The sequence below is a fragment of the Bidens hawaiensis genome, unplaced genomic scaffold (assembly GCF_021521415.1).
Source record: "Bidens hawaiensis isolate Kalapana, Puna unplaced genomic scaffold, B.hawaiensis_p1.1 tig00006083_1, whole genome shotgun sequence".
Lineage (NCBI taxonomy): Eukaryota > Viridiplantae > Streptophyta > Magnoliopsida > Asterales > Asteraceae > Bidens > Bidens hawaiensis.
This window is the reverse complement of record NW_027491403.1, coordinates 1,267,407-1,293,200: the sequence shown is the minus strand read 5'-3', so window position 1 is coordinate 1,293,200 and position 25,794 is coordinate 1,267,407. Positions and strand designations below refer to the sequence as shown.

The 25,794-nt window shown below is 40.8% G+C and overlaps 1 protein-coding gene and 1 long non-coding RNA gene across 2 annotated transcripts; one reads left to right on the top strand and one right to left on the bottom strand.

Annotated features, from left to right (window-relative positions):
• The first annotated feature begins 280 nt into the window (after positions 1-280).
• Positions 281-691, top strand: LOC143631470 (uncharacterized). The gene has a single exon (XM_077100234.1). The coding sequence runs from the start codon at positions 365-367 to the stop codon at positions 677-679; it is 315 nt and encodes a 104-aa protein (XP_076956349.1). The 5' UTR covers positions 281-364; the 3' UTR covers positions 680-691.
• Positions 692-10,449: 9,758 nt separating this feature from the next.
• On the bottom strand, positions 10,450-12,078 carry LOC143631468 (uncharacterized). The gene is made up of 4 exons (XR_013153363.1): positions 11,944-12,078; positions 11,805-11,907; positions 11,572-11,663; positions 10,450-10,688 (listed from the first exon to the last, which is right to left on the bottom strand). It is a non-coding gene; the product is annotated as an uncharacterized LOC143631468 (long non-coding RNA).
• Positions 12,079-25,794: the final 13,716 nt, after the last annotated feature.

Sequence of the window (25,794 nt, the reverse complement as noted above, 5' to 3'; positions counted from 1 at the left end):
AAACGGCGACGCCGACGACGACGACTAAAATTAGTTGATTTTTTGTATATGTTTTTAATTTAAATTTGTATTTGATAATTATTGTATTTAATAAATTTGTTAGTTTATTAAAGTAAAAAAAAAAATTAAGGGGCTTCGAAACCCCCTCATCATTGAGGGGCATCTTTGAGGTGGGGCTTTGAAGCCCCAGTGCACATGTAACGCTGACGTGACACTAAAAGCCCTCACCATAGTGACCGGTCTAACAACAACCGGAAGGATTTCCTCTCTGTATGTAGAACCCTCCAGAAACCTCCGATTACTATAAACCCTAACCCGACAGACAAGATCTAATCAACCCAACCCAACCCAACCCAACCCAACCATGTTCTTCTTCTTCGTTGGAGGAGTCACTCAAGAGGTTCGTAACGTCCTGAAACAAGAAGCCGGCCGGTGCATCAACTGCCGGTCTCCGGCGGACCTCGTCGACACCAACAAAGTCCTCAAACTGTTCTTCGTACAGGTCTGGCGTTGGCCAGGAAAAGACCAACTCATGCATTGCAGCAATTGCGGCCTCTTTTATCCGCCGTTGCTTGATTCTAACTTCCTGACGCCGTCGGAAAGCCGCCGGTGTCAGTTCTGTGATCGAGAGGTGGATTCTGATTTCAGGTTTTGCCCATTTTGTGGCTCTGCTCTTTGAAATAATAATAATAATAATCTTGCGTTTGATTTGAATAAATTGGTTGCATGTCTTGTTGGACTTATGATAGCTCTGTATATTAATAAACAAATGGTGATTTTGCAAGCTCAATGTATTCTGTTTACCATAATTTTGAAATTGTAAGCACCTGAAGAGGTAGGTCCCAGCAGAGGTGGTTAGGACCCGCAAGACTCACCTTAAAAGGAGACGTCTGCGCAGTTGAACACGCAAGACTCCTTAAACGGACGTCTGTGCAGTTGAACCCGCAGACTTCACCATAAGGACGTCTGCGCCGCGACCTACCAAACCCGCAGGACCCACCACGCTCAGAGTTGTGACGACCTCACATGCGGTACGCAAGCTGGTCCCGCAGGAAATGCCTCCCTATGGTTTCCAAGTACCCGCCTGTTCCCGCAGGTGCGGAGACCCGCCATCAGGGACTGGCCACCCGCGCAGCATGGCTACACGCATAAGGCTTAACACTCGTAATAATTCAGTAGTCACCTGAAGAAGGAATGAGCAAAGTCGGGAACATTCCCACATAAAGGCGGGAGGGGGAAAACTTCCGCCTAAATGAGCCAGTCCGTATAATAATGGAGGATCTTTTGTGTGATACCTGACGAGGTATGGACAAAAGATCTGACCAAGGATACGACAGCTCACTGACAGCAGCATGGCAGACAGCACGCCACAGCACTGTGACCAATAGCCGCCGCCTACTCACCAACTCCTGCCATACCACGTGCCTAGCCTGTAGTTGGTGGAAAAGGAAAAGTGAACAGCACGCCTGGTCACTATCAGCCGCTACCTATCCACCAATTACCAGCAGAGCACGCGTGTAGGCCACAGTTGGCAGAGTAATAGGCCGGCTGAACCTCCTTGGAAACCCACCTTCGGCTATAAAAGACACCAAATGGTATTATCATTTCATCATCTAATATCTTGTATAATTTACCTGATAACTGCTCTAGTATTTTTAATATACTTTTATATTCAAAGAGTAATATAGACTGATTCTCACGCCGGAGGGTGGTCACAAGGAGGAACCCCCCCCCCCCCTTTCTTAGTGACGAGCTCACGGTGTCTGTTTTGCAGGTTATCGGAAGAACCATCTTGCCGGAATTAACCCCTCGTGGGAAACGTCTATCTAACCCTCAGGTTACTCGTAATCTGTCGGGATTCGACTGGTGTTTCTTCATTGGTGCCATCCGTGCATAAAGCTAGAACTTTATTTTTCTCCAGTTTTTTCAAAACTTCTGGAAAGATGGTTAAGGATACTCCGGTCCCGAAACCAAGTAACCAAGAGACTCCGGTAACTACAACCCCAGCTATAAGGGGGAATACCGAGTACACAAACTTTACGAACACTACCCCTGCTACCCAAGCCGGGGCAAGTGGAGTAAATAATCAGACACTGGGATTCACCGATACCCAGTTAGAAAATCAACAGACGAGGCTCCCCTGCCAAACACTCGATGAGGTTAAAGCATGGGCCGAAGCACGTCAAAGAGAGTTTCAAGCTGAGTTGGATGAACGTTTACGTTCACTCCAACAAGTGGAAGAATTCGAATACGACGATGATTCGGAGGAATCCGAGGAAGACGCGAACCCTCGTCATAAGGCGAAAGGGAAGCGTAAAGAAACGGATTCCCAACCGAGAAGGCGTTTTGGAGAAGCATTCAGTCCAATAAACGTAGGTAACAGCCCACGGGACTTCTCCAAAACATTTACGCCAACTGCGGCAAGGGCGGGAACGTCCAAATTCGCGAGGGACATTGCGGAAGCAATCGCCCCAAGAAGTGCCAAACAAATGTCCAACATAGGCACGTATGATGGTATTTCCGACCCTGACGATCACTTGAACAGATTCATAGCGGGGGCGACCGTCAGTAACTGGACGGAACCCACGTGGTGTTATATGTTCCAAATGACGCTGGTCGGAGCAGCCAGAGCGTGGTTCGACCGTCTACCGGTCCACACATCTACGATTGGGCGGACTTCCAACAGAAGTTCAGCCAACACTTTAGTCAGCAAAGAAAGTACACTGAGGAGCAGTGGACAATCCTCAAGTGCGTCCGAGAGGAGGAAGAAACTTTGCCTGACTTCATCACTCGCTTCAACTCGAAGAAGCTAAGCCTGGGCAACGTTAGCGAAGATCTCGTTCGCGCCGCTTTCATCCAAGGCGCAAACGACCCGGAACTCATCCGCACTCTAACGGGCAAAGATGGCATGCCATCCACATGGGATGCCATCATGACCGCAGCTAAACGCTTTGCGGAAACTGAGAGGCAACTGGGTAGAGATCTTCCGCAGAGTACGAACCTCTACACCCAGAAAACGAGGGAAAACAACGTCCTTACCGCCTGATTAAACAAAAAACGGAAGCTGGGCATTTGGCAGTCAAGGGTAAACTTTGACACCCCGTCCAGCTTGCAACATCGGTTGGGCGGAAGGGATAACGTGAAACCGGAGAAGAACTCCAGGTGGACGCCACTCACAAAGAGTGTGACCGAGATATTCGCCACGGAGGAGCTCCCGTGGCCAAAGGCTCCATATATCCGACATCGCCACAATGCCGATCGGAGAAAGTATTGTGATTTCCACAAAACCAAAGGTCACAACACTGAAGAATGCTTAGACGTAAAGGACTTGGTCGAAGCATTTGTCAAGGACGGGAAACTCGCGCACCTTGTGGCGAAGTGAGCGTCGAGCAGGCTGATGCGTGAACCCCAGCTGGGGAAACGCATGAATAAAATCGCAGCTTCAATGGAGACTACATACTGCGTAAACAACGAGATCCCGAACAAGATACATGTCGGCTCGATGGTGCTCCCATCCAAGCCACATCTAATGGGAGCTCAATTACACAGTTTGTATGTAGATCAATTCCAAATTTGTAAAGAAAAAAGGCCTAGAGCCACTTCTAATGGAAACGATTCTCCTTCAAATTGAAGCTGATGATTTTACATTTATATTTTATGAACTTTGCACATGGAAATGCCGGTATCCGCCGCATCAAGTGAAGAATCGTTGCGTGGGGAAGGCGGCAAAACCCGCATAAACCCAAAAGCATCAAACCTTCACGCAGGTCAGTTAAAGGGGAAAGTTCAGCCATCCCACTATGTGAAAGTGCCGGTATATCCGCATGAATCCTGGTAGAGGAAGTTGAACACTAACCTATTAACAACCGCGCGTTGAACGGTCGATTCAAACACTAATGCCGGTAGTCACCGCATCAAGTGAAGAATCGTTGCGTGGGGAAGGCGGCAAAACCCGCATAAACCCAAAGGCATCAAACCTTCACGCAGGTCAGTTAAAGGGGAAAAGGTGAGCCATCCCACTATGTGAAAGTGCCGGTCTACCCGCATGAATCCTGGTAGCGGAAGCTGAACACTAACCCATTAACAAACGCGCGTCGAACGGTTAAAAGTCATTCTGAAAAGATAAGGAAAAACCTATGCGCAGGTCAGACATAGGTAAAGTTTAGCCATCCTGCCAAGTGCAAGTGACGGTCCTATCCGCACAATCACAAAGGGGGAAGCAAAACTTCAACCTATTGTCAACCACGTTCAAGGTTAACCTATTCTAAACACTTGGAAAATTGCTAACTTAAACTAAGTATGCACGTCATATAAGGTTTATAAAGCAATGAACCCAAAGAAGGAAATAACAGTCTTATCCGCAAAAAAGATTTGTATTTCTCAAAAGATATATTACAAGGTTGGCCGGGTAACTACCCGCCTACAAGAAAACAAAATCTAGTCTATCCTAGCAGCGGGAAGGGATCTTCAGAATCAAGCTTCAGGACCACTTCCACTTGGACCCGCCCCATCAGTAGAGCTTGGCGGTTCAAGAAAAGCTCGGAGGATAGCAAGTCCATCATCAGCGGCAGCGGCTTCGTTCACCTTCTCCACCACCGGATGCGGGAAGGCGGCATATTGGTTCACCGCTTGGTCATATGCAGCTTCGGTGTCCACATCGAACATAGGGAAGTTGGAAGGCGGGATGCCTTTCTCAACGAACCCTAGACCAAGCAGGAAGCCGGCCTTTTCCCCATCCTCATGAGAAGCGTTGAGGGCTGCGCTCATGGCATCATCGTAAGTAGTCTCTGAGAAGACCCGATGCACAACCTACAAAGAAATATTTAAGTGTCAAAACCTTTTTTATGTACAAAGGAAAGCGTGAAGACGTAAAGCTAAACATACCTGAGACAACGTTTCTCGAAGAAGCCATTCCTTGGCAACCAGAGCTTCTTGAAGGGCGGATTGAGCTTGGGTGCAGGCGCGTTCGGCTTCGCTTGTGTTAAGGTTGGCAAGTAGCACTTCCTTTGCGGCAGCCTCTTCGACGCCCTTAAGCTTCCGCTCGGTATGGTCAAGCACGCCCCTCTGGTCCAAGATCTCCTGGAGCTTCTTGGCATCTTCCATCGCCAAGGCATCATGAGCACGTTGGAGAGCCTCTAATTTGGCCTTGAGCTCCTCATTCTCCACGCGTAAAGGCTCAGCAACGGCTTCAGCCTTGGTGGCCCTCTCGGTTGCGTTCCTCGCAGTCTCCTTAGCCAGCCGAAGTTGTTCGTTAACAGCTTGGGCAGCCTTGGAGCGGGCCTCGATTCGCGCTTGAACCTCAACCTCGAGGGCCTTGAAGGCCTTCTCCTTCTCCGCAGCAGCTGCGGACAGCTGTTGGTTCTCCTCCCGAAGAGCCCGCGCTTGAGATACTTCCTTGGCGCGAGCTGCTTTCAACTTGTCGTTTTCACGACAAAGCAGCTCGACGCGCGGCTGCATCCGGGCCTGGAGAACCCGAAGCTCATTGGTTAGCCTACCCTCCTGGTAGCTAGCCATGGCTTCCCCCAACGCACCATGGGGAGCAGCGTGGCGAGCCCATTCCACGCACTCCACAGGGGTACGAAGGGTTGTTCCTCGGCGGATGTTCCATCGCGGAACATACACTTCATTGGAATCCGACATTGCAAAAGAAACAAAGCAGTTAGGAAAAGATGAAGAAATATATGACAGGCCAAAAGAACCCTACGCACCTGTAGGGTCGATCACAGGCCGATAGCCACCAAACCCATCGCCTGAACCTAAGGGAAATCCATCCAAAAGGTCGGGCAGATGGGAAGGTGACAAAGATTGGCGAGAAGCCACGCGCGTACCTGATGGGCCGGCCGTCGTTGCCGGTGGCGGAGGCATAGTAGCGGCCGCCGTGGTCGCCGCTGTGGTCGCCGCCGCGGAATCCGCAGCAATTGTAATCGCCGGCTCGGTGAAAGATGCTGTAAAAATCGCACTCACCGCCGGCGGTGACGTCATCTCAGCTGAAACAGTCGGCTCAAAGGAGTGAGCAACTGATCCAGCGGAAGCAGGCGCAGGCGCCTGGGTCGACGCCTCGGGTAGGCTGACCGAGCCTACCGTCATTGGCGGAGAGGTACTCCTCTGCGCTCCACCCTGGAATGCGTCAACATCCACGCCTGCACAAGAAGATAAGTGTTTCAATAAATTCATGAAGTATGATAAATCTACAAAGATAAGGATGTTGAGCCTGAACGTACGGACGGGCGGGGACGAACCCGATGGAGCCGGTCTCTTGATGCCGGTCACCGTCGTCGTCATTGGTTCTCCGGAGGTAACAGTCGTAGCCTCCGGAGCAGTGGTCTTCTTACCACCGGGGTTCCCCGCCACCTCTTCACTATCTGACTCAGTGTCAGATAGGAGCACTGGATCGGCTGCGGAGGCCGCCTTCTCTTTCCCTTTTCCGCCGGCAGCTTTCTTCTTCCGCACCAACGGAGGACCATCTGCGGATTCCTCAGAAGAAGACGGGATGTCAGGAATTCCAGCAGCAGGTACAGCATTGAGGGGTTGAGGATAGAATAACGCCTTACCTGGCCGCCGGTGGCTCAGGATCTCGTGGCCCAGCGGATAGACCTCCACAAACCGATCCGCCGTTTGTTCCAGGATGGGCAACTCGTTCTCATCTAGAGCACGAGTACCCATCCGCGCGGGACCGTCAGCTTCCCGCGGGTACAGGAGCGACTCCAAATCGTTCCCCTCTGGGAAAAAAAAAAAAAAAAAAAAAAAAAAAAAAAAAAAAGAAACAGTTAGAAGACAAACTCGTATCAGCAAGAAAGACAAGACATACCATAAGGAATAGAGTTCAAACCATATTCGAGAAGGATGGGAACCCGAGACGCCTCCTTCCACACCCGGCTCATCCCCAGCGTCACCATCCCGGACTCCGCAAACCGGTAAACCGGAGATTGGACCCGGGATATCTTCGAAAACCATTCCGCCTCCTGGTAGTTGGTGGCGTGAAGGCTCGGAATTGCTTGGCCATTTTTAAACTTCATGGCAATGGGGATGGCGCGGGCAGAAATGTAGAAGAACTCCCGCTTCCACGAACGGAGACTGCGCTCGGTTGCGCAAATCTTCAAACCCTTGATCCGGGTTGTCAGGGTGTACCACCCCTGGATGCACCTCCAAGTATAGAAGGTCATCAGGCGGTCCACATAGGGCTCAATGCCCAGAATCCGGCACACCCACTCGAAGTGCCGAATCTTGGCAATCGCCATCGGATGCACCTCGGTCAGGTGCACACCGTGCCTCTCCAAGACACGGTACACAAACTTTGTCAATGGGAACCTAAGGTTCCCATAAACGAAGAATGCAGCATATACCCCGATCTTGCCGCTGGGGCATCGTACACAGTCTGCTGGGGTTCAGGAAACTCAGGCTCAAGAGACTCAAGCATGAATTTCCTGACGACGTACTGGTACAGATCGACAGGTAGAGCACACTGGCACTCGCCAGCAGCACTCTTATCGTCGACTACAGCTTCAGCATCATGGGAAGACATTTTGCAGAGGAAGAAGAAACGATTTCGGAAGAATGCTCAACTGAATAAGGGAGTATTCACCAGAAATCGCCTTAGAGATGAAGAGAAGAAGTGAAGATGTGAATTACAAAGGACCCTCTTCCCCTTTATATAGTGATCGCAATTAATGCGATGAATTTAATGCGTAGGAGAGAGAAATTGAAGGTGCAATGAAACCGTGACATGTGGCACCAGGCAAGCTGGCAACAGCTGTTGAAAGGACGAGTGCCATTAATTTTGCGGCCACGCGCCCGAAAAATCGCGCCCACGCGCCGTAAAAAGCGTCTGGAATGACCATATAATGTCACGTCGCCATAACTTCCAGCACGTCCTGACACAGTCAGAAGAAACCGTCGCACGACGACTGTTCTTATCCTTTCACCAACTCTTCAAATTTCAAAAATTCAAAAAGATTCGAAAAGTAAGCGGGAAAAACCCCTTACCCCGGCTATCCAGTTGACCGTAAGTCGGCTGCGGGTACAGTATTAAGGCAAAACCCTTCACATACCTAGCACCCGTAGGGAACGGAAACCGAAAAAACCCGACTATAAGGTTGGGTGCGGGTATAGTGTTAAGGCAAAACCCTTCACATACCTAGCACCCGCAGGGAACGGAAACCGAAAAAACCCGACTATAAGGTTGGGTGCGGGTACAGTGTTAAGGCAAAACCCTTCACATACCTAACACCCACAGGGAAGTGAAGCCGAGAATATCTTGGCAATCCACCCAAACGGGCACAGGTACAGTGTTAAGGCAAAACCCTTCACATACCTAACCCCCGTAAAAAGTCATACCTCGGCACCCAATTGTAAGTCGGGCGCGGGTACAGTGTTAAGGCAAAACCCTTCACATACCTAGCGCCCGTAGGGGATTAAAAGCCAGGAACACCTTGGCAACCATAAGACAGGCGCATATACAGTGTCAAGGCAAAACCCTTCACGTACCTAGCACCTGCAGGGATTTGATGCCAGGGATACCTTGGGAGTAAAGTAACTATTAAGACGAAGTGCGGGTACAGCGTCAAGGCAAAACCCTTCGCATACCGAGCACTCCACAGGAATTGAAACCAAGAAGGATCTTATGGGCCATGCTTGCAGAAACGGGAATAACATCCCCGCATAGCGGGAACGTCAAGAACTAGAAGGTTTGAAACTTCAGGATGGAGTTGGTGGTTATAACATGATTGATCACTATGTTCAAAACCACCAAAACCTCATGAAGAATCTACACAAAGGGTTCTAAACGCTCCTGACTTGCGGGGAGGTTACAGACCTATCCGCATCATCCCAAAGATCAAGCAGAACATTGGGAAATTCTGCGTGACATTGGGAAACCCGTGGGTAAGACTTCTCGCGGAAAACCCATAAAACTAAACCCTTTTCAAAAACCCCTTGCTTAAGTCCAAAAGTTCACCTCACTTTATTAAACATTCATGAGAAGAACATTGGACTGGGGGGACTTGAAGAGGTAGGTCCCAGCAGAGGTGGTTAGGACCCGCAAGACTCACCTTAAAAGGAGACGTCTGCGCAGTTGAACACGCAAGACTCCTTAAACGGACGTCTGCGCAGTTGAACCCGCAGACTTCACCATAAGGACGTCTGCGCCGCGACCTACCAAACCCGCAGGACCCACCACGCTCAGAGTTGTGACGACCTCACATGCGGTACGCAAGCTGGTCCCGCAGGAAATGCCTCCCTATGGTTTCCAAGTACCCGCCTGTTCCCGCAGGTGCGGAGACCCGCCATCAGGGACTGGCCACCCGCGCAGCATGGCTACACGCATAAGGCTTAACACTCGTAATAATTCAGTAGTCACCTGAAGAAGGAATGAGCAAAGTCGGGAACATTCCCACATAAAGGCGGGAGGGGGAAAACTCCCGCCTAAATGAGCCAGTCCGTATAATAATGGAGGATCTTTTGTGTGATACCTGACGAGGTATGGACAAAAGATCTGACCAAGGATACGACAGCTCACTGACAGCAGCATGGCAGACAGCACGCCACAGCACTGTGACCAATAGCCGCCGCCTACTCACCAACTCCTGCCATACCACGTGCCTAGCCTGTAGTTGGTGGAAAAGGAAAAGTGAACAGCACGCCTGGTCACTATCAGCCGCTACCTATCCACCAATTACCAGCAGAGCACGCGTGTAGGCCACAGTTGGCAGAGTAATAGGCCGGCTGAACCTCCTTGGAAACCCACCTTCGGCTATAAAAGACACCAAATGGTATTATCATTTCATCATCTAATATCTTGTATAATTTACCTGATAACTGCTCTAGTATTCTTAATATACTTTTATATTCAAAGAGTAATATAGACTGATTCTCACGCCGGAGGGTGGTCACAAGGAGGAACCCCCCCCCCCCCCCTTTCTTAGTGACGAGCTCACGTTGTCTGTTTTGCAGGTTATCGGAAGAACCATCTTGCCGGAATTAACCCCTCGTGGGAAACGTCTATCTAACCCTCAGGTTACTCGTAATCTGTCGGGGTTCGACTGGTGTTTCTTCAGCACCCCATTTCGTTTCGTTTTCTAGTTCCACAAGTGCATTCACAGAGCTACATAGATGGTGTCCGCATGACAACATTAATTTTCGTGTTTCTTAGGGATGAGCAAAAGACTTTTGGTACCGATATCAAAACTAGCGTACCGTTACCCGGTGTTTAAGAAAATCCTTGTCCAGAAATTCTGGATTGGTCCCGGTACACGTATTTACAGAATTTTTGCCTACGCTACCATTACCAAGCGTTTTTAAAAGTCCGGATCAGAAAATTCCGGACCGAGCTCATCCATTGATTAATCCATAAGTTTTATGAGACAAGAAAAAATAATAATAAAAATCAAAAAACGACATACATTGTAATCTTCTAGGAATGTTCACAATAACTGACATTGTTTCTTATCCAAATAAGTGATGCAATAAAAACAAAAGAAGTGACCGTATTCTAGGAAACTTCAAAACGACATACATTGTAATCTTCTAGGTATGTTCACAAAGTATACAATCAAAAAACATAGCAAGTTACCAAAAGATTAAACCACAACCATATCAATGGCTGAGTTATATTCATGCCTTGTCTTCTTAGGATTTCACATTATCCTTGATATTGTCTATGGTTTTTTCTCTTGTGTTTCTGCAACATTTGGCTGAAAGTTAACAAAAAACAAAGTGTTGAGTTTCTACTTTTAAATTTTGAAACCAATCCACATGAAATTTATACTGCCCCCCTAAAGAAAACCAAATTAGAAATTTATAAATATAAAGTTAATATAAACACCGATTCTTAGTATAACTTATATTATCATTATTAATATCCAAATGTGAACACTCTGACGGCCCAGTGACCATTACGACATTGTCTAAAATTATTGAGACTGAGGCCGAATGACTATAAACAAGCTTAGCTTAGCTTAGCTTAGCCCAACCCATGATTTTAAGGTTTAAACCTTATCAAAACAAAACAAAAAAAGAACATAGCTGCAAAAGAAGCAGCTTCCATTCTAGTCGCCACTGTCATGCCGTCCCCGATCATCCCTTCATTGGCCGCTGGCCGATCAGCCAAATTCCGGCCAGATTCCTTCGTTAGGTAAGGTTTCTTTCGTTAGGTACTTAATTTTATTGTTTTCATTTAATAAATTAGGAAATACGCAAGGGTATGGAAATTATAACTTTACAAATTACTAGTTATCAATTTTAGATTTAGAACATTATTTGTATAACACGATCCAATCTACCCTGAACCGTACTTTACAGACCTGACCCGAAAAAGCTCGAAAAAAATGATAATATAGTAACAGACAAATGACCCTTAAAAGTTTCCGCCCCCGATGAAATTTTTTTTGACATCCGCCGCTGTTTGCAAGTTAAACCCAATCCGACCCAACTCATTTTGGCTTAAATATATATTGTGATCCCATAACTAATATGCCCGGCCGGTTCGTTATGTTACTTTTGTTGCTAAAATCTTCTTTATGTGTTAATATGATCGGTTCGATTTGTGAAAAATTATAAGAGGATATATATATGTACCTCACTGGTAGTGGTAGCCTTTTCTGTTTCTGTTGGAACTGAGATCTTTGCCTTAACTATGTCTGTTTCGGTCACCTCAACAGCTTCTTCGTCTGCAAGATATATCAAATATCAAGAAACTTATACATTTTTGCTTATTAACAATCTATATCTGAATTGATTTAATCATGTTAACATGTCTGGTTTGTGTGTTTCGTTTGTTTGTTAACATGTTTTATTACTGGATCTCATACCTTTCTTTACTTCCACTTTTGTTGATTCTGAGGCTTGCACAACAAGCGCTTTTTCCTTTACTTTGAAATTGTCGTCCTTAGGACCATCACCGGTATTCACGGGCTTTGAATCCTTAACCTCTTCATTGCCCTTTGCGACATCAAAGGGCCCCACAACCTCTTCGCTCAGCGTGGGAGTCAAGAATTCATTTTTTGTTTTGTTATCCGTTGTAAGGTTGGATTCCTTCGTTTTGTCCTGTTCGGCGGGGATCACATTGTCAGTTTTGACGTTGGTATCCGCGGATTCTCTCTTCCCTTCATCTTCTTTAACGACTTCCAGGGTGCCCACGTCGTTCTTGCCTGACATGGGGACCAGAACACTACAGCCAGGTAGGCTGGGATCATTAACCTTCTCATCCCCTCTCACAACCTCTGCCGCCACATTATCCGTTGGGTTTGAATCATTAACCTTCACATCGTCTTCCAAAACACGTGCGGGTTGAAGGGTTTCGGGGGCCACAATATTGTCGGTTTTGGAAACGGCGCTTGGGTCGGATGTGTTGATGTCTTCAACATGCAAAGTCTCTTTTTGTATCAAGGATGAGCCGGTGGTGGTCTCCTCGACGGTTTTGGTGGCGGTGGTGGTGTGTTTGGTGCCATCGGAGTTTGTGGATTTAATGACGGTGGTGGCTGTTTCAACGGCGTGTTTGGATTTCCCACAACCCATTTTCCTTGTTTTAGTGGGAAACAAGTTTGGGAAGAGGATGGAGGGGGAGACAAAAGGGGGAGTTTCTGTTATTGTTATTCTCTGTGTGGTAATTGTTTTACAATTACAACTACAAGGATGGAGCTTCCGCACATAATTAGTTATTTCTGTTGCCTTTTAAGGGTAGAGATTTGCCGGCCGTAGTTTCCTCAATTATCTACGTGGCATGTAGTGCTTTGCGCTTTCTCAACTATTAAAAAATAACAATAATAAAGGAATGGAATGCGCGTTCGTTTCGTATAATGAAATGGAATTGGAATTTTGAAAGAATTGAATTTGAAATCTGAGCATTTGAATAGAAATTGGAATTGGAGAGAATTGAAATCCAATTAAATTTTTAATGTGTTCGTTTGACAAATGAATTGTAATCTATCACCACAAATGAATAAAAATCGTTTTTAGCGAGGATAACGGCGAAAACATTTAGTTTTTTTTAAGATTTTTATTTATTTATATTTTTTGTTATGTTTTTTTTCTTATTTTTTGAATTTTTTATGAGTTTTTTTATTAAAATAAAAAACCATTCAAAAAATATTCAAAATTAATAAAAAAAGTGCATAACTCAAATTATAAATTAAAAAAAGTAGTAAAAAAACTAAAATGTTTTATTCGTTGTCCTCGTTAAAAAAAATTCAGGAAAAGATTCCAAAGAATTTCTTTAACGTGTTCGTTTCACAGAATTCGTGGGAATTCAAAGGAATTGAAATTAAAATCCCATCACATGGCGTATTCGTTTCGCTGGAATTGGAATATTATTTTCATTTTGGTGTGTTCGATTCAAAGAATTAGAATTGGAATTGGAATTTAATTCCTTCAAATTCCTTCAAATACATGGATTTCAAATCCTTCCAAAATATGAATGAATTTAAGAAAAATTCATTGAAATCTTATCTCGATTTTTTTTAATGAGAACAATGAATATAACATTTTAGTTTTTTTTTTACTTTTTTTGTTTTTAATTTATATTTTGATTTAGGAATTTTTTTATTATTTTCGAAAAAAATTTTTGAGGGGTTTTTTATCTTAATATAAAACCCATAAAAAATAATAAAAAATCATAACACAAAATATAAATAAAAAACAAAAATCTAAAAAATCTAAAATGTTTTCGCCGTTATCATTGTTTAAAAAAAACCTCCTTGATTCATAGTAACTTGTCAAACGAACACATTAAGAATGTATTTGGATTTCAATTCCCCCCAATTCCAATTCCTATTGGAATGTTCAAATTCCAAATCTAATTCATTCAAATTCCAAATCTTATCAAATTCCAATTCCAATTTCATTTCATTCCGTGAAACGAACGCGCTCTAAATTTACATATTGGAAGGATTTGGAATTTCTATATTTTAAGGAATTTGAAGGAATTGAATTCAATTTTCAATTTTAATTCTTTGAACCGAACAAACCAAAATGGATTTAAAATTCCAGTTCCAACGAAACGAACACACCATGTCATGAGATTTTAATTCCAATTTATTTGAATTTCCACGAATTCTATGAAACGAACACGTCCCTAGTGTTTTTTGATCTGTTATTAGTTAAGAACCCAATTAATTATTTGTGTGCAGTCTTTTGAATGTGATGAACAAGATGATTGATTATGTAATCTTTTGTTTAAATATTTTATTTTATTTTATTTTATTCAATACGTACATATACATTGTGATGTTCTTTCAGTTCTTAACAAAATATGTTGGTTCTGAAATAAACATGTTTCATGAGAATGTTCGTTTAAAAATATTATAACTGTGAGAAATGTATAATTATATGTAAATGACACTTATACTTTAAATGTTAAAATTGCCAAAGAAAAATAGTCATTAAATAATTGAAAAAAGAATTATACCTTAATTCTCTCTCGTCACTTTTTTTAGCTGTTGTCTACTTATTAAAAAGAAAGTATAAGAATGTGTATATGATAATTTATAATTGTACTAGTTTGATCTTCCCGTGTTACGTAAGTTTATTTAAGTTTTTGTTTTTAATCGTTTTGTTATTTTATGATGATTTATTTTATTTTTTAACGTAGTTTGTTTTAATTTAATACATATATATTAGCTTGTTATTATATATTTTTTGTCGTTTGGGTATTTTCAATTGAGATGTGTAGGTTTTTTAGATTTTTAACGAACAAAAATACACGAACATGTTGATTTTTTAAGTGAACAAACATGAACACAAATATTTGTTTAATGAAAAAGGGGACGTTGATGTAGTTGACGATGGTGATTAGTATCAAAAGTTAACCGGCGATGGAGATGATAAACCAACAATGAAGAACATGTAAAGAAGATAAATTAAATTAGCGTTTGAGGATAAAACTATTTACCAATAAATAAGATCTTATAACCCATTTGAGAACTATTAGGGTTTGGTAAGATCCATAACCCGTGAAAATTATTTTTTTGATGATTAAGGGGTTATTTCACAAATAAATGAGATGTTATAACCCGTTTAAGGGTTATCCGGGTTTGGTGAGACCCATGACCCGCGAAAATTATTGTTTGATTATGAAAGAGTTTCATAAATAAATGAGATGTTATAAACCATTTAAAGACTATCTGGGTTTGGTAAGACTCATACCCGCGATTTCGGGTCAAATTCATGAGAAACCTCCATCTAGAAATCAAGCAATCTGATGCCTCTAGAGAATTGGGGGGACAACCTGAGAGCGACACGTAGGATTTTAGGGTAGACAATTATATAGATAGTTAGATATGATGCATGAATACTATATATTATTCATAAAATTTAGACAGAATTACAAATTTGTCCTTTAAACCAAACCAGTTTACGGCTCGTGTCCTTTATTTAGTTTCTTTGCAGGCGGTGTCCTTTAATTTTTTTTTTCTACACGTTATGTCATATACGCTAACTGGGTTAGAAAAATTCAGTAGAATACCCTCACGTGAAGCATGTGAGGGCTTTTTGGTCTTTTTTACAGAGTGGTTCAAATATATTATTATAAAAATAAATATTAAATATTAAATAGATTCTCTCTCTCTCTCCTCGTCTTCTTTCTTTTCTCGCCTTCTTCTCTATCTACACCACCACCACCAACCCCCTTTCTCTCTTTCAGCCGTGACCACCACCAAACCAACCCCCTTTCCCGTCGTTGTCTAGCCGAAACCACAACAACCATATTTGATGGCAGGAGATGGATTTGGTAGAACACCACCATGTTCGGTAGTCTGCCCGGAGCTCGCCAGAAAATCAAGGGTGATTCAATCAATATCAATGGTGGTTCGAAATCTGGAAACAACCACCACCCCCGTTATTCGTCGGCCTGAAACCACCGCCACCGCCTCGCCTGCAACTGTCGTCGGAAACACCACCATCCACCAAATCTGGTGGAGAGTAACCGGAAACCAATATTTTAAAAACCGGTATTTTACTTGTATAGGATTGGGCTAAATTGGGCTAAAAAATGGTACAACCGGTTGAACCGGGTTATACCGGAAGGTTCAACCGGTTGAATAGTTTACCTTATAATTTCCTATAAATGTAACTTCAATTCAAAAATAACACAAAAGTAAATGATTCCATAACAAAAAATAATCTAAAAAGTTAATCCATATTAAAAAAATAATGCACAAGCACTCAATCTTTATAAACAATAGTCTTAAAGTTTACACGTTTGAATGTTAGTTTTTGGATTAAAAGTAATTTGAGAAAATATGGGCCGCAAATATAAAAAAATTTCTCGGACATAAAACCGGTTTCCCGGTAAAAACCCGTATTTTAGACAAGAACCGCAGGTACGATATTCTAGCAAACCAGCCAAAAATACCGGACTTAAAATATCGGCCTGCTGTGCGAAATTCGGTTTAACCAGTTCAACCGGCCGGTTTGAACCAGTTTTTAAACACTGTCTGAAACCAACCGTAACCCTAACATTCCACTACCGGAACGCCGTTCTCTTCTTAAAAAATCTATATTTTCTTTCCTCATACTCTGCTTCAATCTCAGCCTTCTTCCTCTTATTATTATTATTATTATTATTATTATTATTATTATTATTATTATTATTATTATTAGAGTAAAGTGCCATTTTCGTCCTTTTGGTTTGACAAATAATGCGAGTTTAGTCTAAAAAGTTTATTTTTTGCATATGGACCCTCGACGTTTCCCAGTTCTTGCCAATTACATCCAAATTACTAACCCCGTTAAATTTAATCGTTAAGTCAGGGGTAGACATATCTTTTCACCCTTTCTTTATTATAATACTTATTTTAGTGAATTATGGTTTTCGTCCCTCTAGTTTGTCCAAATATGCAGTTTTAGTCCAGCAGTTTCAAATTTGCAATTTTCTTCCATATGGTTTCATTTCACTTGCAATTAAACCCGAATTCCCTAATATCGTTAAGTCTGGCCGTTAAACCCATATGTGTTCCCCTCACGTGAGGGGCAGTTTTGTCCCTTGTTTTTTTCCCTTTTCCTCAAATACACCCAGCCCTTCACGTGAGAGGCTTGCGAATTAGGACTGAAGTTTATTTAGGGAGAGAAAAGAAAAATCTGGTCGTCACGTGAGGGGCATGCAAATAGATTAACGACCAAAATTAACGAGGTTAATAAATTCGGGTTTTATTGAAAGTGAAATGAAACTACAAGTACGAATATTGCAAACTTGAAACTATTGGACTAAAACCGCAGAGTTGGATAAACCACAAGGACGAAAACCGCAGTTCACTAAAATAAGTATTGTAATAAAGAAATAGTGAAAATACATGTCTACCCCTAACTTAACGATTAAATTTAACGGAATTAGTGATTTGGATGTAATTGGCAAGAACTGGGAAACGTGGAGGGTCCATATGCAAAAAATAAACTTTTTGATCTTTAAAGGTTCCGCAGATTCGTAAGAATCGAGATATATGAGAAAGAGGATCTTCGTCGAGGATACCATGAATTGAACGGAATTTTCCACCATATGAATGGTGCTTGATTTGATTTCAAAATTTTCGGTGATTTTGGGTAGAGCCACTCCATTGCCGTAGCCTTCGAGAGTTGGCTTGGCATACTAGATCATGTTCGGCTCATTGTTCTAGGCTGCCATCATTTCCTCTGTTTGATTTTCTCCTGATGTGGTGGCATCTACAGATTCGTCTTTGATTGCTTCGGCGGTTTCTGCAGTCCGTTTACGTGCTCGTCGACGAAAGAGTCGTTCCGATTCAGAAATTGGGGAAACAAGCTCAGGCTCAAAAGTAGAGGACATACATGGGACTAAATAAAACTAAAGTAAAATTTAAGTTAAAGTTAAACTAAAGGTTAGTTGAAGATAAACTACGGGTTAGACTAAGCTAATTTAAACTAAACTAAGATCTAAATTAATTAAGCTAAAGTAAAGGTTAAAATTAGGCTAGCCGTAAAATTATATAGTTTAATAAAAAAATAAAATGAAATTTAAAAATTTGTACAATTATAGACAATGATTAACTTAAAACTTAAATCGTTCTTACAAACGTACCGTGTCCCCGGCAACGGCGCCAAAAACTTGATAGTGTGCTGCGAGTGTGGTTAAAATATAGTGGATTGGATATTTAGCTTTTGCACAAGATCGTGTTTTAAATTTATAAAAGTGATCTCTACAAAGACTAAAATCACACAAAATAGGCAAGTGTACCTATCGTATATGTAGAATAGTATTGGTAAGAACCAAGTATCGATCCATGGACACAAATGTTTCTAATAAAGAATCGTCGTTTTACTTTAATCAGAGGTTTTAATCATATTTAGGATTGATTTTTGAACTTTTTATAAAATGTAAATATTTATATATAATATATAGGTGACCAAGACGAGAGATTCTAAACAAGTAGTTCAATTATATGAAGGTTACCATCTAAGATCAAGAATCCATTCCATTTTATCATTGATAATTAACATGTAAACATGTGATAAACTTGCCGTAATAATATATGATAGATAGATCCTCATTTCTAAGCGAGCATCTATGACAAAAAAGGAGTAGCATGCGCATTTTAAATTCGACCCTTTCCTAATGTCATGCTACCTCGAGAATGTCAATTTAAGTTGGCAAGTAGTTTCGTAAAGTAGAAAGATTAGGATTGACTTCGATTTCTCAAATACCAATTCTAACAACTTCGGGTGGTTATAGTTCATCACATAACCTCCCCTTGGTTGATTTAAGTTGGCTATAATTGCACATTCCGTTAACATATGATTTCTTTAACTAGCATGATATCCTAAGCAATTGCGTTAGCGATGCCATTTTCGGATTATTAAAACTCAGAGAAATAGATCATAACTTATATCTCATCATTTCTAAGTACAACATAAGGATCCATGTTTCGATAAGTTATCAAAGTATTTCTATCTTTCAAGAACATGAATCGATCATGAATGATTGCCAATATAATTTTCGTGATCGCTAATATAATTGACAATCACCAACTTTGAATTGTTTAATTAAGATGGTGAAACATTTCTCATCAAAAGATAATTGCAAGATAACCATGTACTTTACTAGACTAAACCACATGTGTTATATAATTATCAAGTAAAACAAAGCTTCTTCATAGATATTTGTGACAATCGTCAATTTCAGGTTAACTCCGTTAACTCAACTCCGTCAATTCAAACTTAAGATCATTGAATCTATAACGCACACCTCATTACATTTAAACTAGGGTTTAAATGACGCTTAACACTTACTACATGTGTAGTCTTTCGGGAATTGCACCGAAACGCAAACGAGTTGACGCAAACAATTGGTGAATAAACGAAAAACGTCAAAACAATAATTATGTGATAATTATGTGTTAGACTTATGTGTTATGTGATAACATTCTTATAAACATTAACTTAATGTGCTAGAACTAGTTAATTAAGCTAGAAAAGTAACATTTGAAATTTAAGGGACCAAAGTGTATTATATTATTATTATTAATAATAATCACCAAACCCTAGCCTCTACCCCATTCCCAAAACCCGATCGGCAGCCCCCTTGCTCCCCCCTCCTTGCGATCGGCCCTCATACACACACATACAATCAAGATTGTTCAAGTTTGATTGAAGATTAAGGTGCTAGGAAGGTATAAACGACTATCCTATGCATCCTTTATACTTAATTTCGATTTTTAATGGGTTAATTACAAACCCTAGATTCCGAAAATTTCATATATTGTGTTCATATGATTTTTGTTTGATTTGATGATGTATTGATGATGATTTGATAACTAGAATTGATATTGTTACATGTTAATTGTTGTGTCTTTGATTTTGAGATCAAATAAAACCCTAACCATGTATGTATGGTGTAATTGATGTGCATGGATAGTGGTTATGGTGTCTAGAGTGTCATATGAATGGATTATGGTCTATAGATGATTAATATGTTGAATTTTGTTGCAAACAGTTTCTGGACAGATTGTGTTGTTGATGTTCAATTGACTGTATCTGGGTGTAAATGTGAAAATTGGTTGAGATTATTGATACTACAGTAAACTAGGTTGAGTCTAGTTTCTAAAGAATATAAATTTGCAATTTTTGGACGTGTAAAAGTTAACCTTTAGGATTTTACAAAAACGTTGTGCAAAGCTGAGTTGTTAGACCTGCTGTTAGGTTGTTTTGTAAATGTTATATCTCATGAACTACGAGACCAATTGGGTTGGTTCCACTTCTGGGAGTCGACTTGTTGAGTTAGGAACCTAACCCAAGTGGTCTTGCATTTATTGGATTTTTCATTTAACGGGAATTTCAAATAACATTCTGTTGCGCATGAATTTGACTGTTATGAGTTTGCTGTAATGATTTGATTATTGTGAGAAACCTATGTGGAATAAAAATATAATAAAATATGTTCTGGAAACCTAAGACATACATGCTTTTGTGATGATTTTTGGTAAATTAATTGAAATGCTATGATCGGTGGAATAGACTAGTTTTTCAAGTAGAATTCTGTCAATAAGAAAATTAGTTGCTGAATTTTGTAAAAGTTGCATGAAACATGGTAATTGCTAATTGATTGTCGTGTTTTGACCAAATTGCCCTTGCGGGGAATAATTGCTAGTTAATTGTTATAATTTGACCAAATTGCCCCTGCGGGGAATAATTGCTAGTGATGTACATTATTAATACATGACACGTAAATAATTGTTCACACATGTATTGTATCACAAATGTACTTGTTAAGTCACACACGATTCACAAACAAACACGAAACGTATCTTGTGCTTAGGAATTATGTGCTGGGTCTAGAGACTCGATATTAGTTCCGATACTTAGAAAATCTCCTTGTTGTTTTAGAACGCTAGAGAGAGTTTTCTGTGACGCGCATCACTTGGTGATTTATTTTGGGAATTCTTCGCAAACAGTGAGTTTCACTTACCCCTTTAAACTGTTTTAAACGCTTTTCACTTGGGGGAAATAACATACTCCGAAAAACGCATTTAAGATTTTGTTAGTAAATTATATATCACTTGTAAAGGCTAAGTGGCAAACGAAACAATTGAAGTCCTACACATCGAACCGGTTAATATTTGGATAATAGCGAGTCACTGTTGAGTAGTACTACTGGGTTTAACAAACCCCACCCAACGCTAAACTCGACTGGAGGTCGAGCGGGTGTAATTTTGGCTAACACATACCATGGTCTGGATGACCTGGTGGCAAGGCACTTGATAAACAGTCAGCTTCGGTGTCGAACACTTAGTAATACTTGTTGTATAGGCTAGCTACCTATCGATATATAATTGATTTAACACTATCTGGTAATGCAAAACGCTGAACGCAAAACGCTGAACGCAAAACGCTGAACGCAAAACGCTAAACGCTTTATTTTATATAAACTTGTGAACTCACCAACCTTGTGTTGACACTTTTAGTATGTTATTCTCAGGTAGCCGAGGCGGGCGCGCGGTATAGGATCATGCATGGTTTTTGAACATTCTGATATGCAAACATGTTTTTAACTATTATTACTTGGGTTTTTAAGTCGTCCTGCGTGACGCAACTTTTATCTTTTGGTTTTTACGCTTCCGCACTTATTTTCATTTAAACGTTTTTATGGTTTGATTATAACTAATGATTCCGATCCTGTTAGTTCACACCCTCTGATGGTAAAACTCCGTTAGTGGATTTTGAGGGTGTGACAATATTAGATGGTAAATGGAGTTTAGCTCATAATGAGCATGGTTATGAACATTAGAATGGATGAAGATAACAAACACATGATTAAACTAGAACAATCTAACCAAATGTGGATGAATCTTCCTTCTTGATGATGAAGATGATGGATGATGATGATGATTGATGATGATGACCTCCAAGCCTTCAAACTCTTCACTAGATCTTCAATATGAGTGATAGTGGGTGTTTTTATAAGTGAAAACCGGATAGAACTCTCTTCAAGGCACACCAAATGAGTGCAACACGAGCCACTATTTACAGGCAATCTGGAGTGAGAAGCACGGCCCCGTGTCTTGGTGGGCACGCCCCCGTGCTTTATTATGACATGTTCCAAATTCGTTTTGTCTTTTCTTGTAGATGACCACGGCCCATGGGAAAGTGGCACTGCCTCGTGCTTTTGTTCCCAGATTTTGTGTTTTCTTGTAGATTTTTGTCTTTTCTAGTGTTCAGAAGCATGGGGGCGTGTTTCTTGAGGCATGGGGGCGTGTTTCTTGATTTTCTTGTGTTTTCTTCTGTTTTTCTTTGTTTTTTCGCTTGTTTCTTCGTTTGGGACTTGGTTTCACCTGAAATTATATTTTATTATGATAAGTAGCCTTCTGTGCTATTTAATTTATAGAAATTGCAGTTTTTAGAGATTATTTGATACTATAAAGATGTATAATTTTATGTATGTCACATAACGTGTTTCAATAAGTGGTTTCAAAGCAGACGGCTGCTCTCGATGCATCAATTTATGGTATAAATCTGGTCAGAAATGGTGTTCATCGGGTTTTGTCATAATTTGGTCACATTTTGATCAAATTATGGTATTATTGATTGAATTGATGGTAGATTCGTGTTCGTTGAGGTAATACGAGGCTTTCTTTTGATTTTGGTGTTTAATTATGGTCATATGAAGGTTTCACCATTGATGAACAAGTTACTATTTGATTCAGTTGGTGTTGAATCAGTGGTTATTAAGTTAAATTGATGATTGATTTAGGTTCGTGATGAAAATCCGAACCTTCGTGGATCAATTTGGTAAATTATCATGAAGATTTTATGAATCTTCCATTGTCGAAGCTTGAGTTGCAGTTTCTGGTGATGTAACAGTGGTCTCCGGCGATCTAAATAACTTTTTCGGTGAAATGCGTTTTTCCGGTGAACAGTTTCTGCTCCAAAAACCCATTCGTTATGTTATTGCAGCCATTCGTTAAGGATTTCTTAACGAATGAGACCATTCGTTATTATTTGAAGGCCATTCGTTAACGGGTATAACGAATGTGGTTTGTTAACGTATGAGGCCATTCTTGTAAGTGTTCTAACAAATGTGGATGGTTATAACGAATGAGAATGGTTATTTATAACGAATGTGGGTTTACTCGTTATTGGATCAGACGAATGTGATCTTTAACGTATGTGACCTCATTCGTTCAACCGTTATAACGAATGAAGGTGTTAAATTATAATGAATGTGGTTTACATTCGTTAAATGTGTAACGAATGTGAACTGGTTAATTTATGTGCTCATTCGTTCAACTGTTCTAACGAATGAGGATGGTTATAACGAATGATAATGGTAATTTATAACGAATGTGGTCTATTCGTTCAAGTGTAACAGATGATGACAAGGTTAACGTATGTAGACACTGTTTTGACGAATGGTGATTAAGTTAACGCATAGAGATAACGAATGAGAGCTCATTTGTTATGTGTTAAGGTAAAAAGAAAACAAGGGTATTTTAGAAAAAAATTCTTAAAGGAAATTTTTCTGGGATATTCCTTATGTATTGGGTACTCTTCTTGCAAATTTTGATGACATATTTTCTGGGCGACATTCTTACGCGTTTCTACTGGCCGACGTGGAGACAACGATTAATTTAAAGAGGAATTTGTTTTTGGGTTTAGAAGGTTGTTCAAGACCTTGTTGTATTTGTTAAGAAAAGGGGGAGATAAAACTTTCATATGAGTTTATTTGGCTTGTATCTGCTACGTTTGCAAGAGTTTCTCTGTAAAATTACTGAAATTCGGGTGGTAATTCATGATTGCAAAGCTACGTTTGACTGAGTTTAATACTGCAATTGTTCTTCTATTGATGATTGATTTGTTCGGGATTGAAACCTGAGTATGTGGGATACGAGTTTCTGTCCATTTACTTCTTCTTGAGGGACTTTTATCCTGACTATGTTGGCTACGAGTATCCGGCAGGTTATTTCTGTTGAGGGTGACAATTCTCGAACGAGTTGATCTTACTGAGGACATGCGAGTCTTGTCATTATATTGAAGAATTTGATCATTCAGGGTTTATTAATGGAGGTTGGAATTCTGAATCATATTTCCAAAACATTAGTGCATCTTAGTGAATGAGATGTAAAAGAGCTTCAAAGAGTTAATTAGGGATACACGTTATCAAGAAGGGAAAACCAAAGTGAAAGATGTTGAATGATCGGGTTGTTCATGAAGATGTGTGAAGAGGTTAAACGTAAAGATATGTTTGTTTTACCGGTGATGATAGATAGCTAATGACTTGCTACTGATTGTTGAAGATTGAACCATATCTATACCAGTGGATGATCGGGATGATCTCAAAGAGTTGCTCACTTTGAAGGGGGGGGGGGATATGATATGAGAGGCTACAAGTTATTGGTTTGCTAAAAAGGTTCAATGATTTGTTTGTTTGCACAAGCCCGAGAATCATCGGCCACGGGGGAGTTTTGACTGATGATTTGCAGATAACGTGTTCAAGGTTAAAGCATTCGACCGCTACGGAAAAGGGGGAGTCTGTTAGTGCATGATTTGGTGTCCGTAGCTGATCGAATAAGTTATTGATAAAGTAGTATTTTTCTTTAATGTAATATGGTCATTCTCTATGGATTGTATAGCGAATGGGTCCATTCGTAATAGAATAGGCTATTCGTTAAATTTTAAGCCCATTCGTTATGCAATATAACGAATGATGACTTATCCGTTAAGGTATTACCATTCGTTATGGAAGCATAATGAATGGTGCCTCATTCATTACTATAGTATATCGAATAAGGTTAACTTAACGAATGGATGCTGATGGCCTATATATAAGCTGCTCCTGTTCATTGTATAGTAGAGATCCGTGCTTAATTTATCATGTGTCGTTACCATGCCAGATTCTCTCTAGCTTAAGTTATTCATCATAATTTATTTAACCATTAACGTAATGAACAATATTAAACGTATTTGTCTTGTATTGATGTATCATGTCAGTGGCTAGATATTGGCTCGTAACGTGTTTCAATATAAGGTGTCGCTTGATGCTCTTAAGTTACTTGAAAATTAGATGACTAAACATGAAAATATGCTTGAGACCGGAGCTTCGTGCGAAAACCAATTGGTTATATTTATGGGGTTTCCGTGTGCTTGTTAACTGGAGCAACACATATTTAGAGTGACACATATTATGTTAGAAACGCTAGACCCCATCTGGAGGAAGCTTAACTCAAGATGAAGCACCAAATTTTGGAGTAGAACTATAAGATATTAAATAAAGAGGTTTTATGATAACTCTATTGGAAACAAAAAGGAAGTTTTTTTCATCGAATATGAGGTATGTTATTCCAAGTAAATCAAAGAAGAAAAAGCTCGAGAAATGAGAAGACCGTCGGGGGCATCCAAGTCAACGCCAACAAGCAAAAAAAGGAGCCCGCGAGACACAACTCGTATATCCCTTCCTCGTATACCTCTTCCTCGCACTGAACAGAAATAAAACCCCCTCATTCTTGTCGCTTTCCCTGTCCCAGTCGCAGTTTAAGATGCCCCCTCTGAAACCATTAAAACAATCATCTAAGAAACAAGAGATGGGATATGTCACCGCTTTTCCTTTAATTTGTGATCCAAATAATGTTTGGACAATACAAAGGTATAAGGAGGTCATTCCCACATGGTCTTACCTATACATCTCAAGAATCACAGATATAAAGCCAAATGGTAACTGCGATGAGAAATTGTTATGGGTTTAGGCATGATTTAAAAAAATTGGAAGGATGTTAGGCGAGGAATGATAAATGCGATGGACACAAACCGAGGTTGGTGGAAGTCAAGATTAAATACAGAGATGCCATAAATTTTTGATGCGGTTCG

Bases quoted from the DNA above. Each gene is read 5' to 3' on its own strand.
- LOC143631470 (XM_077100234.1), top strand. From the start codon at position 365: ATGTTCTTCTTCTTCGTTGGAGGAGTCACTCAAGAGGTTCGTAACGTC.